Source organism: Hemitrygon akajei, chromosome 11, assembly GCF_048418815.1.
Source record: "Hemitrygon akajei chromosome 11, sHemAka1.3, whole genome shotgun sequence".
Lineage (NCBI taxonomy): Eukaryota > Metazoa > Chordata > Chondrichthyes > Myliobatiformes > Dasyatidae > Hemitrygon > Hemitrygon akajei.
The window spans coordinates 30,596,344-30,616,648 of record NC_133134.1 but is presented as its reverse complement, the minus strand read 5'-3'; the positions used below and the strand labels follow the sequence as shown (position 1 = coordinate 30,616,648).

The 20,305-nt window shown below is 37.2% G+C and overlaps 1 protein-coding gene across 7 annotated transcripts in view; it reads right to left on the bottom strand.

The window, feature by feature from the left end:
• Positions 1-698: 698 nt before the first annotated feature.
• The window catches only part of LOC140735455 (centriolar coiled-coil protein of 110 kDa-like), a 58,937-nt gene continuing 39,330 nt past the window's right edge, over positions 699-20,305 (bottom strand). For 6 of the 7 annotated variants that reach the window (XM_073060551.1, XM_073060546.1, XM_073060547.1 and 3 more), the window contains 9 exons: positions 18,058-18,170; positions 15,902-16,018; positions 15,531-15,632; positions 15,333-15,449; positions 14,528-14,607; positions 14,286-14,354; positions 14,146-14,205; positions 5,627-5,706; positions 699-1,516 (listed from right to left, as the gene is read on the bottom strand). In XM_073060551.1, the coding sequence (XP_072916652.1) occupies positions 1,464-1,516; positions 5,627-5,706; positions 14,146-14,205; positions 14,286-14,354; positions 14,528-14,607; positions 15,333-15,449; positions 15,531-15,632; positions 15,902-16,018; positions 18,058-18,170 (791 nt within the window). In that variant the 3' untranslated portion in view covers positions 699-1,463. The remainder of the gene's footprint in view (positions 1,517-5,626; positions 5,707-14,145; positions 14,206-14,285; positions 14,355-14,527; positions 14,608-15,332; positions 15,450-15,530; positions 15,633-15,901; positions 16,019-18,057; positions 18,171-20,305) is intronic. The other variant, XM_073060552.1, reaches the window with a different exon arrangement.

Genomic DNA, 20,305 nt, shown 5'->3' with positions numbered 1-20,305 from the left:
TCCTTCTACAAATGCACAGCAGAGATCATCCAAACATGTGAATTCATTGCAAGGCTCGACAAAGGGCAGTTGAAAGTATCCAATGCATAATCAGCAACAGTCTACCCACCAAGGACAAACACATACACAAAAAGGTGCCAGAAAAGAGCCAGTAACATCATGAATGATTATCCTGCTAACGGACTGCTTGTCTCACTCCCATCAGGGAGGAAGCTATGTAGCACCCACACCAAGACCACCATATTCAAAGTTATATTCCCCAAGCAGTAAGACTGATCAACATCTCTTCCCACTAACCCACCCTCCAACACCACTATTTTATCGTTTCCTCTGTCATCTTATGTACAGACACTCTTGTGCCCAGTGTCACTTTATGGATATACAATACTGTAAGCTATCTTATACATTTATATTTATACTGTAAGCTATCTTAAATATTTATATTTATTGTGTTTTTAAAATTTATCATTATTGTGTTCTTTATCTTTTGTTTTTTTGGATCTGGAGTAAAAATTAGGAATCTTGAACTATCAAAATTACACAAGGACAAAACCATTAATTCCACATTGCAAGCTCGCACCTGCAAAAAATAGGGAACTTTTGCTTGAAGGTCAGTGATTCTTTAAAAGTTTTCTGTGTATAATTGTGATAAGCAAGCAGAAATTGAGTCAGTACAATCTTGACTTTAAAAACTTGGGTTCAAAAATCTAAGTATTTTATTTCAAAGACTTCAAAAATTCAAATAATAATCAAACATTTTATTTTGCAACATGCGCAACATAAATACATAATTGAAATATTATAAAAATAAAATTGGCAACAAAATGTGATTTGAACATAAATAATAGGTTATTTATATAACCAAGAAAAATTCATTTGCATTAACCGGAAATGGTATCTTTCACACTCACGGTCTTTTAGTTAGCTAGGTGAGAATTCATCATAATGCTTAAGAAACAAATGACAAGATTTTCTCAAGTGCATGCTTTGATAATTAAAAGTAAGTAATGCATATATTACAATAGAATATTTTACAGAGTTTTGGCTGAATTAACCTGTAAGTTAATACTTAAATGTAGCAATGCATTTCAAGAGTAAATTCACAGCTGTATTTTAAATGTTCAGAAAGAGAAAGATTAATTTAGACAATACATTTGAGATACTATTTCCAACAACAGTCCCTCTTCAGTTGAACACAAATATATAAAATCAGTGCAAGAAACAAGATCATTTAGCTGTTAACGACGCACTTTGATTAAATTCTTGGAGTGCATGACCTTTTCCAGTTTGTGAGGTACAGAATTGTTAACATTTATTTAATGAGAATTTAGTAAGTTTGACACTTGCAAAATTTCTTCAAATAGAGTAACAATATTTCATTTTAGCATATTTTACTGAAAGACTTATCTTTTCAAGTGTTATACAACTATGCAGCTCCATTCACCCGATGGAGTGCTGTTTCCTCAGCGTGTCGTAACGTTTGACTTTGTTTTCGGCACTTTTCCTGGACATACTCCTTTAAAAAAACAACACAAAAATAAAATTGAATTAACAATCCCTCAAGTTTTGTTCAAGTAAAATACAGAAATGATATCTGTGCATCTCAGAGCTTAAGACTAGGTTGATTCAGCAGTAATGACTGACCATCAATAGATCACAGAATTAAAGGCCAAGATGAAATACGTAACTAATAAGAGCATTGAAAAGCTACAGTAAATCCAATCATGCATCAGAATAAAAATCTGTGTGTCATAGAAATTCCACAAGGGATTTTGTTACATTCTGCAACTGATAAAAAACAATTCCAATAATTCAGCAAAATCCCAGTTTGATTACTGTTCTACAACTCAGTCTAGATTCAAAATTAGTCATGCTGCACTTGGGGTATTGTGAACTATACTGGTTGCCACACTACAGGATAGATTTGGCAGTGATAGAACGAGCACAGAAGAGATTCACCTGGATGTTGCCCAAAATGGTGGGCTTTACTGCAGATATAATTACAATTTAGAAAGTCATTTAGACCAGTACTTAGATAGGAAAGGAGGGAGACAGGCCAAAAGCAGGTGTGCAAGTTGCAGCAACACAAGGGTTAACAATGTCCAGGCAAAGACAGATTGCAGATAGAGTGCTGACAGCCCAAGCAAGAGAGGTCTTTGAAGAGCATAGCTTCCCTCTTTACAGCAAGTTACCAGAGCAAATTAGCTTACTGGCACAAAATAAGAATATAACAGATGGATGCAAGGGGCACACACACCAACTAAGGGACAATTACTTTACTAACTTCAAAGTATCATTAGTTGTTAGCTTGTAATTTCTATTGATTTTTAACATCTGTATTCTGAACTGCAATTAATCTTGAAAGTAAGGAAATTGAACATACACAGTTGATTTGCTTGGGCTGGAACGATTATCATAACTGGTAGTCATTTCTGTATAAAAACAGCATTTCTCCATTCAGACCAGAATGTGGTTACAGGGGCCATGGTTTCCCTTTGTGTACAAGTAATGAAAATATGATTGGGGAGGAAGTGTGAGTTTCCAGTTAATCGCAATGACACAGGCAAATTGGATTAGCATAGATCAGGGGCTCCCAACATGGGGTCCATGGTCCCCTCGGTTAATGGCAAGGGTCCACGGCACAGAAAAGGTTGGGAACTCCAGCGTAGACAGACATCATGGTCAGAATGGGTCATCTGGGCCGAAGGGTCTGTTTCTGTGTCATATAGCTCTATATTATACATAAATGAATGTAGACAACAAAACCTGTTCAGTGATGACAAGACAAATAGGAAAAATACAGTACGTAGTTGTGCAGAAGACAAACAAGTTTCAAAGGGATGTAAACTGGTTCGTGGGCAAAGATCTTGCTAATGGAGTGCTGTATGGGAAAACATGGAACTGTCCATTTTGACAGTAGAAAAGCATTATCTAAGTGGTGAGAAAACACAGAGCTGAAAAGCAGAGGAATTTGAGTATTCTAGTGGATGTTTCACAAAAGGCTAATAAACTGGACAAGAAATTTTTTTCAAAAGTGTTGTTTCTTCAGAATTTTTGTTATGATAGGCCGCTTGAAGCTGAAAACAAATCTAATTTCAGACTACTTGTATCATGTAGGAATTTTGAGAAATAAGAAATTAACTTTTATTAGATATAATGCATTTAATTGCAAAATGTGCTGACGTTTTGCAATAATTCAACTATGCTAAAATGGTTTTGTTGATGATTTTCATTTATTCTCAGTGTCTGAAGCTTCTTGCTTAAATGTCTGACCAGCATTGATGGATTGAAGTTTCCCTGATATGGATTCTCCATGACGGTAATGTCCTGGTGAAACCTTTCACGATGCTTATTACTGACAGCACCAAGATTTGCAGGGATAAAGTCTACATTGGAATGCAGAAAATGAATCTTTAGTGACATGTTGTAGTTCATGGTTTTGTATCCTTGAAGCATGTTGTCAACCGGCTGCATGTAATTTGGTGCTCTGTAGTTACCAAGAGTATTTTCAACATTCCTTGAACGCCTTCTATGCGATTTTCTCCGGTCCCACTAGAAGTTCTTCAACTTGCCTGTCATTTTTTGATCTCTTTGATTTGTGGACCAGTCAAAATGCCTTCCTTAAACTTGACATCAGTTATTCTGGGAAACATCTGTCTCAAATATCAAAATCTTTCACGGAAATTTGTAGCCTTTCTAAAACCTGTCTTGCAGAGCAGCATCCCCCCCCTCCCCTCCCCACCCCACGCCTAAGCATGCTCAGGATTGCCTGGACAAGATAGAAAATTTTTCGGCTTACATCGTGTGTAACATTTTAATTGACTTGAATTATGAATTGAAATAACAAATTTAGGTAATTTTAACAGAATGGTCCCCAATAGGGAAATGTAATGGTGATTTTCATGATCAGCAGCCCAAAATCCATAAGACTCACTAAAAAGAATTCTGGAAGCAAAATCTTTGTTGTCCAGTGTAATTAAGAAAACTAACAAAATACCCTAATGTGCAAGTGGAAATCATCATAAATGTACAGAATTGGTACATTCAAGATAAAGAATTCACTGGCAGCAATTTGGTCAATGTCAAAACCTAGAATGGATAAGGTATCTAATGGGAAAAGGCTGGATAGGCTAGGTTTGCAGCTACTGGAATTTAGGAGAGTTAGAGACTTGACAGGATAAGTTGTGGGAGTCATTTATGACACAAGACAAACTCTCCACCAGTTTTTTTCAAATCCTTTCTCAAGTGCCAGTGGAAGTAAAATGAGTACTTTTAAGCAGAGGTATAGATCCTTGATAAGCAATTATGTGAAAATACATCTAATTAGATCACTCGACAAAGCACAGTAATGACTAAGAGACAAACCTATTGCAGATGTTTGGAATGGTACTGTTAATAAAGCATGTGTAACCTTCTGAACATGATACATGGTTTTCTTGACAGTTTTCTCATTGGGAGCTCCAGTCCTTCTCTCACCTGCACTTCTTTCACAACCACTTATATTTTTGCCTATTTAATTGTCACTATTTAATAGTTCTTCTCTCTTCCCTCTCTCATTGCCTCCAAGCCTAAAACATAAAATTCCTGCAAGGTACATGCTGAAAAATAGACAAAAAGCAATTCATAGTGAATCCAGAACGTTCTAACAAAGAGCTGATTTTAGAAGCCTATCCTGTAGCAGGCAAAACTCAGTTGAAAAGGTGCAAGTTCTCAGTCAATTTTCAAAACTGAAGAACTCCTTTGCTCCAATTTCATTTAAAACGTGTAGCATGGTTCCTTTTTGATTGTGGAAAAAACATAACTTGATTTAAAAAAAGTGTTTTCATTAAGGACTTGCAATTTATATCATAATTTATATTATTTTTTTTTTAATTTAAGGTTCAGCTAATTGGGTTGCTTAACCCCCAGTAAAGAATTCTAATTCCAAAGTGTAAAATCAACTTAGCATTTATAGCCACATAGTAATTCTATTTGGCAATCACATAGCTTAGTATTTTCTCTAAACTTCAAGGTAGCATGTTCAGGCAGAACATCAATGAAGAAAATATTAAACATTTCCAAATACAACGGAAATTATAACCAGATTAACAATGTAATTATTGTTATTCGAAGTAATTACTTTGAGCTGGTATACACTTCAAATAGAAAATACATGCACACATGAACATTTATAATTTCTTAGAGCCTTCTGTACTGAAAAAAGAAATCGCCCCCCAGAGGTAGGGTGGAAAAAAAAGGAGAAGCAAATATTAATGATATGTATCAAGTAAAACAGGCACTAAAATAAGCATCTAACTCTAAGAAAGTGTGTCAATTAACTAGTGCAGGATATAGTTTGTAGTAAAAACAAGATACCTCCCCATATAAATGAAGACACCTCCCAGGATGCTCTTTTTTTAAGCAGGTGAATCGACACAGTGGTGCCAAAGGTGCCTGCCTATACCAGGTGCAGCATGCAAAATGAACATTTAAAAACATGAATGAAATTCAAATAATCAAAAGCAAATGATAAAATATAGGAAACATGTAAGAAGCAATAAATAAGTAGGTCAGTTTGAATCTAACAAGGTAAAAGCATAAAACAAACAGAAGATGACTGGATGTCATGAAATACTCAACAACACACCTGGACCAGTTTTCCTAGGAAATCTGCTTTCTGAGTCCCTCTCTCTATTCTGTTCCACCCCCTTTTTAGAAGTGTGGACTCTGATCAAATAAAGAAAATATATGAGTGTATACTATAAATGCAATTCAATAGTTGCAAAAGAGCTAGAATGGATTCCAGCAAAATTATTGCTCCATTTTACTTTTACACAGCATTCTTGGAAATGTTATTGAAGAAATGTTCATCTAGAAATTCTGGCAGTTAATAGCAACTTTTTCACAACAGCACTATAGGTTTATTTTTTAAAAATCGGTAATAATCTTTGAATAATTGCTTTAAAAATACAGACAATATGCAAAATATTGACAATGTGCCCTAGCTCGCTGTACACACGTTCCTCAATTTAGATGGGGACACAAGTAATATCTAATGTGCTATGCAAGATGTGTTTACAAAGATTTCTGAAAGATACAATGAGTTGTATTAGCCTGTTCCCTTGGAAGAGTTGTAATAAATGGAAGATATTAATTTTTATCTCCTCCATTACCCCAACTGTTGACATCATTGGTCATTCAGATGTTATTTCCATAAATTTTTGGTAAAGTAAAAATAATTTCTCCAAGATAATCAATCAGGAAGTTAGAAATAACATTACACTGATGATTCTGGATTTCTGACTTGTAGTCTGATTTTAATAACAAATCTGAAAATGCAACAAAAATATATCACCCTTCCTGACCTGTCTTCCTCACACTTTCTTTTATATAGAAAAAAATCAAATTAGTCTCCTGTAACCAAAAATGGTATTGGTGAGGCTAAATAAAAAAAACAATTGCACACCGATGAACTTTCGAATTGAATTGACTTTATTTCTTACATCCTTCACATACACGAGGAGTAAAAGTCTTTACATTACGTCTCCGTCTAACTTAACATATTTGAAGATGATGTAAAAAATTGCAAGCCATCAGTATATTTTTGAAAATGAGTGTAAATGCAGAAAAAGTACAACTTTAAGATCTCTTAAGATCGCTCATTGTTCTTTTGGTTGTTTGCAAAATATTGCAGCTGGTTAATCATTAGATAACAGAATTCAAGTTGATAATTAGTGCATCATTGTTATAATAATTTGGACTATGAGAAAAACTTCAAGATACCAACTCCATGAAAACCATGCATTTTTACTGTAAAGCTTTCAAAATTATTGATGATAATATTAATAGAATAAAACTCAAATAGTCCAGCAGGCTTGAGACTGGTGAGGTCAAATTGGTAGCTATTCCAGACCATTGAATATTACTCCTTTCAATGTTTATTTATTTAAAAGATTCAGCAAGGAATAGCTAGCTGCACTAGCCAATTTAGCCCTAATTTAACAATAAACCAATTAACCTACCCAATACACCTTTGGACTGTGGGAGAAAACCAGAACACCCAGAGAAAACCCATGCATTCCACGTTGAGGAGATACAGAGACTCATTACAGAGGATACTGGTATTGAACTCCGACTCAAGACACCTGAGATGCAATAGCACTGCACCAGCCACTACACTACCATGGCATCCTTTTAATTAACTAAGATTTAAAAAAATTTTTTATGGGGTACAACAAATTTTCCAGTTAATATGGTGAGCTTAAAGGAGTATAGAATACAGGAACCAGAAACTGTTAACATCACCACATCTCAACACCCCTCACCCCTCCAACCACCGCAAGGTTAAAGGGGATACAGAGTTGCCAGATGTGGGTCATCCTATAGTTGATTTTGGAAGTTTCAAAGAGCAAGAATTTCACATGAGAGGTTCAGGTGGGTTGGTGTAGGGCATATATGTCAAACTCAAGGCCCGCGGGCCAAATCCGGCCCGCGGTGGAATTATCTTTGGCCCGCGAGATAATATCTAATTACTATTAAAGCTGGCCCCAGTAATCGAAGCGCCTATGGCGTATGATATGGCTAATGCTGAGTTTATTCAGGTACCAGGTTTTCAGGGTTTTTAGTGTTTATTCGGCAGTCTTCTTCATAAGAAACGGAATTTGTAAAGTGAAACACTTTGTAGTTATAGCAGAGACTGAGACACATGAGAGCAGGCTGAAAAAACGGACGCAACGAAAGCTGCGTTCGCATGCGTCCGACTGATTCGGCCCGCATGAAGCTGCATTTTGCTCAATCCGGCCCGTGACCTAAAATGAGTTTGGCATCCCTGGTGTGGGGGCTCAGAGATCTGCAAGGGCCACAACCAGGTGTTCCTAAAAGGAAGCTGCCAGGACTGAGTAGTCTCTGACTGCCTACACTTCGGTGAAGTCTGTGATGTGGGCAAATGCTTGCACCTACTTTGCCAGCTCCTGTGAGCTGACAGAAAACAAAATCTTCTCTACTTGGGAATGGAACTTGTGCGGGAATGAGCGGATATGGGAGAGATGAGAATCAGCAGTAGCCAGGAGTGATCCAGAAGTTTTGAAGCTTACATAAACATAATCTATACTTCTATGGCAAACCAGTTAAGGCACAGAAGATGTCTAAGATCTCAATGAACTTTAATAGTGCAGTTTTGGATGTTGGTTCTTTGCTTAATAAAGCTTGATTACTTTGAGTAAATAAGTAATTATTTTAGGACTACCAAGGTTGTAACCTGTATGTTACACAACTGTCCACATCATTTTGGGAAGTGTTACAGCATAATAAACAATGTAGAGTATTTAAAATTGCTACAAAATGAGAAAATGAATTTCTGAGTGCTGAATCAGAAATGTGCATGGAATTACCCACGTAAATTCACTTTTGAGCTACATACTACTGGTTTATTTTATTTTGAAACGCCTATCTGGACCAATGTTGCATTCAAAACTATTTCAAATGTCTGTGAAACTTCTTAATACAGTAACAGAATAATTATTGCAAATAACTCAAGCAGTAATTGCAACCACTTTCACAGCTACTGCAGTATTGATCCTGGACAGAGACTGGGGAGTCAGCTGCTGTCATTGGCAAGTATTAATGAGCCTGTCATTAGTAAAGGCACATTGCACATCAATTCCCACCAAGGTTCACATATGAGAAATATGCCCTGAACATGTGAAATGAATGTGGTCTATTGAGAGAAATTCTCCTCCTTGCTCTTTTAATAATTTACTGCATCAGGGCTGTCTTACATCCTATCCAGCTGTTTATCAAACATTCAGCTTCAGTGGCTGTAGCTGGAGCAGAGCAGCATGGGAATCGAGGCCTGTACTGACATTACAGGATACTCATTACTAACAAGCCAGCCTGGTTCACTGTGGTTCAGGCTTCTCACTCGTTTTCAAATAATCTTAAGTAGTAAGGCCTAACTGGGAAATGTGGCCCTAATCAGACCAGTAGTTTATGTAGCAGAATTTGCAAATCAAATGACCTTGGGTTGTACACCTATGTTTATTCTAAGAGTCCTAACTTTTTAAAAGAGTCTGCACTCTCTGTATCTGGTTAAATAGATAAGGAAGAGATGCATGGGTTTTCTCAATAATTTGCTTTAGAGAGTTAGACATTACAGATGATTGGCTATCTGAAAATCAAACCCAAGAGGCAGAATTTTCCTTTATTGCAATATACAGTGCCTATAAAGCGTATTTAACTCCCTTGGGAAGTCTTCATGTTTTATTGTTCTACAACATTGAATCACAGTGGATTTAATTTGGAGTTTTGGACACTGATCAATAGAAAAAAAACTCTTGTGTCAAAGTGAAAACGGGTCTATACAAAGTGATCTAAATTACATATATAAAAAACAAAATAATTGATTGCATAAGTATTCACCCCCTTTAATATGACACACCATATCACTGGTGCACCCAATTGGTTTTAGAAGTCCTGTAATTAGTTAAATGGAGATCACCACGTGCAGTCAAGGTGTTCCAATTGTTTGTAGTAAAAATACACCTGTATCTGGAAGGTCCAACTGCTGGTGAATTAGTACCCTGGCAAAAACTACACCATGAAGACAAAAGAACACTCCAGGCAACTCTATGAAAAGGTTATTGAAAAGTACAAGTTACAAGAAAATATCCAAGTCACTGAGTATCCCTTGGAATTAAGTCAATCATCAAGAAATAGAAAGAATATGTAAATCTACCATCCACAAAAACTGAGTGACTGTGCAAGAAAGGGACTAGTGAGGGAACCCACCAAGAGACCTATGACAGCTCTGTAGGAGTTACAAGTTTCAGTCGCTGAGATGGGGGAGAGTGTGCATACAACAACTTTTTCCTGGGTGCTTTACCTGTTGCAGCTTTATGGGACAGGGCAAAGAGAAAACCACTGTTAAAAAAAACTTGCATGAAATCTCGGCTAGAGTTTGCCAGAAGGCATGTGGGAGACTCTGAAGTCAGCTGGAAGAAGGTTCTATGGTCTGAAAAAAACCAAAATTGAACTTTCTGGCCATCAGACTAAATGCTATATCTGGCATAAGCCAAACACCGCACATCATCAAAAACACTCCATCCCTACTGTAAAGCACATCGGTGGTTGCATCATGCTGTTTAGATGCTTCACTGCAGCAGGTTCTGGAAGGCCTGTGAAGGTAGAGGGTAAAATAAATGCAGTAAAATACAGGGAAATGCTGGGGGAAAACCTGATGCAGTCTGCAAGAGAACTGTGTTATGAATGTACCACAGCTCAGAGGGGCCGAAGGGTGCGGGGTAGCCCCCTCCTTTGTGAGAATCGCAAGATCACTATTCACCTGAGTCCATTCAGGAGACCCAGGAAATGAGAGAAATGAGAGAAAGACATGCAGAATCCACAAGTCGTTGGAATGTGTCTTGGCCTCCGAGAGGTGGACGCATTGATACCGGCTATTGTCTCTTGGAGACGGACTTGTGTATTGCATCCTGTACGATGCATCGACGCCCCAGGCAATGAAACGAGGGGGAGGTTGGTGGAGGGATTACATCATCCCAACCTGATTGACATCTGAGACCCTGTGAGTCAGGATAAAAAGAGGGTCTGTGGGAACAGCCCCTCAGACGCACCAGAAGAAACGCCAGCGATCCCATAATAGCAAGAAACCAGGGGAAAGGCCACGTGCGTCCGGTTCCATTTGCCCTGGAATCGGTTGGCCCTTTTCCACGGCCGAAAGGTTTTTAGCTAACAACGGGGAAACCAACTCCCAACGACTCTCGAAGGATTGACATCATAAAAGGAATGGGCAAGTTTTAAACCCGTCTTTCTCTCCAAACAAAAAGCTGCAGCTTGAATGAACTGAGTGACTTCTATATTTCCATCGGACAATACATTATCCCCTAGACAACGATAGAGCTATTTCTTATTGTTTATTATTATACCCGCGCTTTTAGATTTAGTATTGACGACGTATATTATCTGCATGTTTGCATTGACCTTATTTTGTGTATTTTTTATCAATAAATACTGTTAAAAATAGTACCATCAGACTTCAACGGACCTCTCTATCTTTGCTGGTAAGTGACCCAGTTACGGGGTACGTAACAACTGCGACTTGGGAGAAGATTTATTTTCCAGCAAGAAAATGACCCCAAGCATAAAGCTAAAACTATACAGAAATGGCTTAAAAACAACAAAGTTAATGCCCTGGAATGATCAAGTCAGAGAACAGACCTCAATCCAATTAAGAATTTGTGGCTGGAGTTGAAAAGGGCTGTTCATTCATGATCCCTTTGCAACCTGACAGAGCTTGAGCAGTTTTGTAAAGAAGAATAGGGAAAAATTGCAGTGTCCAGATGTGCAAAGCTGATAGAGACCTATCCACACAGACTCAAAGGTGCATCTACTAAATATTCACTTGAAGGGGGTGAATACTTCTGCAATCAATTATTTTTTGTTTTATATTTGTAATTAATTTAGATCATATTTGTAGAGATCTGTTTACACTTTGACACTGGAGTCTTTTTCTGTTGATCAGTGTCAAAAAAAATCCAAATTAAATACACAGTGATTCAATGTTGTAAAACAACAGAACATGAAAACTTCCAAGGGGGTGGGGGGGGGGGGTGAATACTTTTAAGAGGTTTTATACCAATTGAAGTTAATATTTTTTGATTTGTTAAAGCAGATTAATCAATAAAGATGGAGTTATATCTTTAGATGAAAATATAAATTCCTATAGAGATTTTGATAACTTCAGGGTAGGAAGCAAGGAAACACAGTATATCCACTCTGGAATTTGACCTTGCTTCTTCTTATATTCATGGTTTGGCAATTTGATTTAAGACATGACTTCATGTAGAGACAGATAATAAAAGAGCAAGTGAAGAAAACTTTACCGCTGATCTGCATAGTATAGACATAAAAGAACTGATAAAAATAATCTGATAGCAGAAAGTAATCTTTAACCATTCAAACAAAAATCTGTATTCAGATTACAATTACCCTGTGCTCAGGATATCTCAGCATTTCATAGGCAATGAATTTCTCCTTTCGGAAGGTCGTGGTCCTTTTATATGCTAAAATGGTAGTTAATTATTAGCTAAGCATACTAATAAAATGATGAACAGGTAATTTGTCTTAACTGAGAAATAAACGCAGACACCATGCTTAAGTGTTAGTTTCCATGGCACGAAATAATTTGAGAATGGAAATTTGAGAACCAACAACTTGGCTGAGAAGCAACTAAGCTCTAGACCAATACTTTTTCATTTCTAAACTTTAAAATCAGAATTGATCTAGAATCAAATAAGGAATCAAGATTTCAGAGCTGCACTTAAAAATAATGTTAAATAAGTAATTACCCATACAAGTTAAAGTACTGACAAAAAAATTCATCATTTTTACATTAATAGCAATGTCTAACATCCACAGTTGCATGAGTTTGTGAACCCTTTACAATTACCTGATTTGCTGCATTAATTACTCATAAAATGTGGTCTGAACTTCACCCAATCACAATATTATACAAACACAATCTGCCTAAACTAATAATACACAAACTATTGTACTTCTCATCAATAACTGATTACACCACTTAACAACCACAGTCTAGTTTCAATAAGGTACCGTATGTGAATCTCTGGGGTTGAGCCTTCTACAAAAGCTATTTCAAGTCAGGTGCTCCAATCAATGAGATGAGACTGGATGTGTGGGTTATAGAGGTGCCCTGCCCTAAAAAAATGTACACCAAATCAGGTTACTGACAGAACCTGCTCTTTTCAAGAAAGATCTGTTTATGTGCACCATGCCTCGATCAAAATAACTTTCAGAGGACCTTAGAAGAAGAATTGTAGAGATGAATGAAGTTGAAAAAGAGCAAAAAAAAACTTTCCTAAAGGCCTGAGTGCTCTCCAATCAATAGCAAGAGAAATTGTCTACAAATGGAGTAACTTCAGTACTGCTGCTGCTCTCCCTAGGAGTGAGCATCCTGCAAAGATCACACCAAGAGCACAACGTGCAATGCTGAAGGAGGTGAAAAAGAACCCAAGATACCAGCAAAGGACCTGCAGAAATCTCTAGAACTTGCTAAAGTCTCTGTTCATTTGTCCACTTTATTACAAAAAAAATAGGAAACCACTGTTCTCCAAAGAAAAAGACTTAAGTTTACAAAAGACCATCTGGATGTCCCAAAATGCTTCTGGGACAATGCTCTGTGAAGAGATGAAACAAAAGTTAAACTTTCTGGCAGAAATGCACACCACTATGTTTGGAGGGAAAAGGGCAGTGCACACCACTATGTTTGGAGGGAAAAGGGCAGTGCACACCAACAGCAAAACCTCATCTCAATTGTGAAGCATGGTGCAAGGAGTAACGTGGCTTGGGGCTGCTTTGCTGCCTCAGGGCCTGAACAGCTTGCAGTTGTTGAGGGAACAATACATTCAAAATTGTATCAAGACATTTTACAGGAGAATGTCAGGGTAGCAGTCTGTCACCTGAAACCTAATTAAAATTGGATAGTGCAACAAGACAATGATCTGAAACACAAGAGTAAATCAACAACAGAATGGTTTAAAAAGAAGAAAATTTGTGTTTTGGAATGGCTAAATCAGAGTCCAGACATTAACCCAATTAAGTTGCTGTGGAATGACCAGAACAGGGCTGAACATGTAAGGCATCCCAGAAATATTGATGAACTGAAACAGTTTTGCATGCAGGAATGATCAAAAAATTTTCCTCACTGTTGTATAAGTCTGATCAGCAGCTACAGGAAATGTTTGATGAAGGTTATTGCTGCTGAGGAAGGTTCTACCAGTTATTAACTACAAAGGTTCACACATTTTTTCCAGCCTGGACTGTGTTCAATGAAGACATGAAAAGTACAATTGTTTGAGTGTTACTAGTTTTGGCAGATTGTGTTTGTCTATTTTTGTGACTTAGATGAGGATCAGACAAAATTTTACAAGTAATGCAGAAAACAAAGTATTTGCAATTTCACAAAATTCAGAAACTTTATCTTGCAACTGGTAACATTCAAATCCATTAGTAATCAGTTTCTGGTATGAAATGCCAAACCATCTAGAACACATGGTATTTTTAGAAGCTTTTTGATTTACAGACCAAAAATAAAGTGAAAAGTAACTAAAATATATCCATTCTGCCCCTTACCCTTGTCTGTGTAGTAGCCTTTGAACTGGGGCATTCTGTCCTTGACTTGGTTGAAGAATTCTGTAAATATGAAGTAATACAAAAGTGAGATTTTATTTCGTACAACAAATATTTTTCTAGAGATTTATTTCTCTTCATACCTGGTTTCACATGAAGCTTTTTGTTTTCCTTGTGGCTTTTGTTTACTATGTATTCCCATTTCAGCAGCTCTTGAAGATAAAAGACAAAACCAATCAAATTATGATGAGATAAAATGCATTCTTGTGTGTTTTTCTTCCAACAGAGTTTGGTAAGCAAAAGCACCAATATGTTTTTCCATCAGCTCCTCATGAATACAAATGAGTCACTCTAAATATTTAGATACTGCATTACTGGCACTTACTTAATTTGCCTTTTCCTGTCTAAAGATTTCTGTGTTGCAATTGAAAGGGCTATTTTTTCTTTAGGACTCTTCCATTTCTCCTGTGCAGGAAAGGAGAAAAATGTCAAGGAATGAGGTAAACAAAAAAGGTGAATGAAATAAAAAGTGCATAAAGAATGTCAACCACCCACTTTTGCTTCATTCAATGGCTTACAGAGTTCTTGACATGCTAATTGGCCATCTCCACTACTGCCTCACATTAGCTGAATTATCATCCAGGGCTCTGATACTTCCAGATATGACCATTCAAATGAACTCAAAATGCTGGAGGAACTCAACAGGCCAGGCAGCATCAATGGAAAAGAGCAAGCCATCAACGTTTCAAGCTGAGATCCTGATGAAGGTCACGGTCTGAAATATTGACTGTATGTTCGTTTCCATAGATGCTGCCTGACCTGCTGAGTTCCTCCAGCATTTCGTGTGCGCTGCTTTGGATTTCCAGCAAATGCAGATTTTCTCGTGTCTAACAGTTCCAGAATCACAATCAAGATGAAAAACAAATGCAAAATACTTAAAAGTAGTGAAATAAATTGTTTCATGATCAATCCAGAAGATGTCGACCATGGGAGCCTTGTGCGCAGGCACCATCTTGACTGGAAGATTTTATTAAGGATTTAAGGCCATTTTACTGCTATTCTTACTCCCTTTTCATATCACGGAAAAGATATGCTTGGAAATTTAATGATATTTTTTAAGTAATATGCTAACATACAACCAATTAACCCGCATAAATTCATTCTTCACTAATTCACAGAAAAAAAATTACCATTTGTCTCAGCTGTTTTTCTTTACGAATTTCCCGATCTTGAGATAGGATCTGCATTCTCTCATTAGGACTTAATACAAAGAAAATATCATGTATCTCATAAAGTGCAGCTCGCAACTGGAAAAAGAATGAAAAAGTTATATACTTGTTGTCTGCACAAGCTTATTGCTTTCATTTGTAACCAATTTAGTTAAATACCTGAGCAACAACTCTTTCCTGCAGTGAAATATCTTGTGATGAAACTGCACCTCTTTTCAAGGGTGCTTCTGTCTGAAAGTTATTTATAAACTCCATGGTATCCTTCAAAAAAAGTTACACAAAGCTTTTTGAATCATCAACATTATTAGAAATTCAATAAAATCTTGATGTGCAAAAAAAACTTTAAAAACCAAAGGTTTATCTCAACTCTATTTGAAAATATTAAAATATTAGATAGGAAAGAGCAGGGAAGGTGTCAAACTGGACAAATCTGTTAAAGACAGGGAATGAACTAATATACCAAACTATGAGTTCTTTGAATATAATTTCTTATCTACAACCACAAATAATGTAAGTTTTAAATTTCTTACTTTTACAGTCTGCTGAAGCTGTTTTAATTTCACTGTTTTCATCAGTCTTCGAGTTAGAAATCCTTTTGCCAGAGCTGTAATCTTATTAAATTTTTGATGGATTTCTGGTGCATTCATCTGAAAGACAGTTATTTCACATGGATGGTATCATAAATATCTAGTAAGTATTTCGAATGTCTATTTTTCATTTGCTGTAAGAAAATTGTCAGCTGTACAAGACATTGATGAGACTGTACTTGAAGCATTGTGTATAGTTTTGGTTGTCTTATTATAGGAAAGACATTAAACTGGGGAGAGTACAAAGAATATTTATGAGGATGCTGCCAGAACTTGAAGGTCTGAGTTATAGGGAAAACTTGATCAGGCTAGTATTTTATTCCTTGGAATGTCGAAGAGTGACCTTATAAAGGTGTATAAAATGTGGGGGCATAGATAAGGCACAATCTTTTTCTCTCATGGAAGGGAAACAAAAAAACTAGAGAACAAAGGTTTAAGATGAAAGGTGAAACACTCAAAGGAACCCAAGAGCCAATTTCTTCATGCAGAGAGAGCTAGTAGAGGTTGTGGTTAAGGCAGGTACAATAACAACTTTCAAAGTACATTTAGATAAGTACAGGGACAGGAGGGGTTTAGAGGCATATGGGCCAAACACATCATGGGTTTAGCTTGGTGGGCACCATGATTGGCATGGATGAGTTCGGCCAAAAGGCCTGTTTCTATGCTTCATGACTGTATAACATCTATCAAATGGTGAAAATTTGAATTGAGATGGCTTACTTCTCCTATACTTTATCCTCTTGTTATTTGTCATATTATTTCCCTTATTTGCATAGTCTTAAGTAAGCGAATTTTGTGCTGAAAAATCAGGTATATATAGTTTACTTAAAAAGATTGCATTGTCAACAAAAGGAAAACATTAAATTTTGTTAACTACAAATAAAAAGCACTAGTCTTGTGTCTTCATGCTCTTTAATCTCAATGAAAACTTTAGCCAGGTAAAGCCAGGTGAGTGGGAACGGAGAAGAAGAAATCTGTTACAAGTGTGAACCATGGCAGAAAGGAAAGAAGGGGTACTAGAGGGAGGTGATAGACAGGTAAGAAGTCAGAAGCCAGAATTGGGAATATAAGATGATGGACGGGGAAGGGAAAGAAAATTACTGGGATTAGAAATCAATGTTAATCAGGTCGGAGGCTTCCTAGATGGAATATCCGGCGTTGCTCCTCCACTCCGAGAGTAGCTGCATCATAGCAAAAGAGGAAGCCATGAAGCAATATGTTGGAATGGGAACAGGGATAGCAATTAAAATCGTTGGCCACCAGGAAATTCCGCTTACTGTGGATGGAGTGGAGGTGCTCAGCAAATAGATCCCACAACTTCCATCAAGTTTCACTAACGTAGAGGTGGGTGCATTGAGATCACGCAATATAATAGACGACTCCAAGAGATTTTCAGGTGAAGTGTTGCCTCACTTGGAAGGACTGTTTGGGACTCTAAATGGAGGTAAGGAAGGAGGTGAATAGGCAGGTGTAGCATTTCGATTACTTGTAGGGATATGTGCCCAGAGGGAGATTATTGGGGGGGAACAAATGGACAAGAGAATCACAGAGGGAGAGCTCCCTGCAAAAGCAGTTAGGGGAGAGGGGAGGGGAGATTAAAAATGTGTTTAGCGATAGTATCCCATTGAAGGTGGCAGAAGTTGCAGAGAATGATGTGTTGGATGGGGAGACTCATGGGGTAGTATGTGACGACAAGTGGAACTCTATTGCTGTAAAGTCAGCAGGAAGATGGGTTGAGCCCGGATATCCGGGAAATGGAGGAGATGCCAGGTGAAGGCAGCATCAATGGTGGAGGAAGGAAAACCCTGTTCTTTGAAAGAGGACCTCTCTGTCTCCAGTGTTGTGTGTGTGTGTGTTTCTCTGGATTCCCAACATCTGTAGAATTTCTTGTGTTCATATACTAAAATGTTTGGTTTTGCATGGAATTAGTATACAAGTATATCCAAATTGTTTTAAATGAGATTTGGCTATGAAATCATAAATAAAAAACTCTCTAGATATCAAGAACAGTTTGAACATAATGTTTATTAATCCTCTCATTATATTTCCAAATTCTAGAAATACATCTGGCAAAAATAAACTATTTAGTTTCCTCTCACCTGTAACCACCTATTCCTCAGTCTGCCAATGAAGTTGGAGGACTGCACTTCATCATCCCCAAGTCCCCAACGACTGAAGGAAGAGTCAGTACGTATCGAATTGCTGGTGAGCACTGAAAAAAAGTCACCATATAATACAATACATGTGTGCAAAACTCTTTAGATAAGTCTCCGAGAATGACCCTACCCTCCTGAATGGAAAGAGCAAGGAACTGTAGATATGAAGTTGCTAAAGCAGAAAGAAAAGGGAACTATTTGCCTTCTGATGAAGAGAAGTAAAACTCTCAAAATCTGTGCAAACCATTATTGTAAAGTTAATTAACTCAACTTCCAAATGTTTTGCCTCTGACAGTTGTAAATTATTTTATGCTTCCTGAGAATTGAGATTTTTTAATCAGCTGACATTGCACCCTTTGAATTTCTGAATGTTCAGGACAGTTTTTCGTTACTGAATTTGTTCAATGTTTTGAATAATTCTGTGAGGTACTCATACCTTTGATGTGTTGTAAACCTGTGGTGTTACTTCCTTTAACTTTTCTTATTCTTTGCATTATCAAAATATTAGGGTAATCACATCCAGGTTGATAGGGTGATTAGGAAGGTGTATGGTGTGTTGGTCTTAATTAATCGATGGATTAGGTTCAAGAGTCGTGAGGTAATGTTACAGCTCTATACAATTCTGGTTAGACCACACTTGAAGCATTGTGTTCAGTTCTGGTTGCTTCATTATAGAAGATTCACCAGGATGCTGCCTGGATTAGAGAGCATGTCTTAGAGTGAGTTAGAGCGTTTCTCTTTAGAGTGAAGAAGGATGAGAGGTGATTTGACCGAGTATAGAAGATAATAGACAGACCTTTCCTTAGGGTGGAAATGGCTAAAACAAGGGGATATAATTTTAAGGTGATTGAAAGAAAGTATGGTGGGGGGGAAGGGGGAAGGAGAGACGCCAGAGGTAGAATTTTTTTTCAGCCAGAGTGCTAAATGTTTGGAACTTGCTGTTCGGGTGGTGGTAAAAGCAGACACATTAGAGACATTTAGGAACCTCTTAGATATGCACATGGATGGATGAAAGAAAAGTAGAGGGGTATGTGGGAGGGAGGGGTTGATTTATCTTGGAGTAGGCTACAAAATCAGCACAATATTGTGGGCTGAAAAGCCTGTTCTGTACAGTACTGTTCTATGTTCTAAAATATTGGCAAAGGAGATATACTGGTCACCATATCAATGAACAACAGTATTGTTTTTTTTACATACTATCAATTTGTAAGAAATCTTTCTAAAGTCAAGGCTGTACAAAAAATGCTAACTTTTTTCTAAAGTCTAAACTTTTTTTCTAAGCACTTTAAAAGATGATTTCATTACAAAACTTGGATCCGGTTTAAGGTGGTGCTACTGAGGACAAGCATCAACCTACTGGTGGCATTCAAAGCAAGAAATATAACTAAATACTTTATTAATAACACTTTTTCTGTTAAAAAAAATGGTAAATGATCATTGCAAACAATAAAGAGGCGAGTGGAGCTGAGGCTAAATTGAGGGTCAAAGTGTGCATGCCAGAGCAATGTCGAGGCATGTTTGAGAGTCAGAGCTGGAGCAGAGAAGTCAAAATGGAGGAGATTCGGGGCACGTCCACCTAAACTATTTCCATGAAACTTCAGCTAATTGGGGCAGCTGCTTAATTGGGCCAAAATATACTGGTCCTAATGTGTCCCAATTGACCAGAATCCACTATATATATATTTCCTATTATAATTTATTGTACGTTTTATGTATTGCACTGTACTATTGCTGTAAAACAGCAAATTTCACAACAGATGGTGTCATGGTAGCATAGTAGTTGATGTGATGCTATTACAGCTGAGGGCGTTGAAGTTCGGAGTTCAATCCCAGCACACTCCGCAAGGAGTCTGCACATTCTCCCTGTGGAATACATGGGTTTTCTCCAGGTTAACTCCCACACTCCAAAGACCTACCAGGTAGGTTAATTGGTCAATACAAATTGTCCCAGGATTAGATTAGGGTTAAATTGGGTCTGTCACATGCTGCAAGGCAGTGCGGCTTGACGGGCTGAAAGAGTCTATTCTAAATAAATAAAAAAATTATAATGAACCCGATTCTAATTCTCCAGGTATTACACTGAATATCAGCAACAATGGACTATATATTCAAGTTTTCGCAGTCTTGACTCATAGATTAAAAGTGTTTGCAACTGCAGTTACCCTAAAATTTTAAAATACTGACATTCACT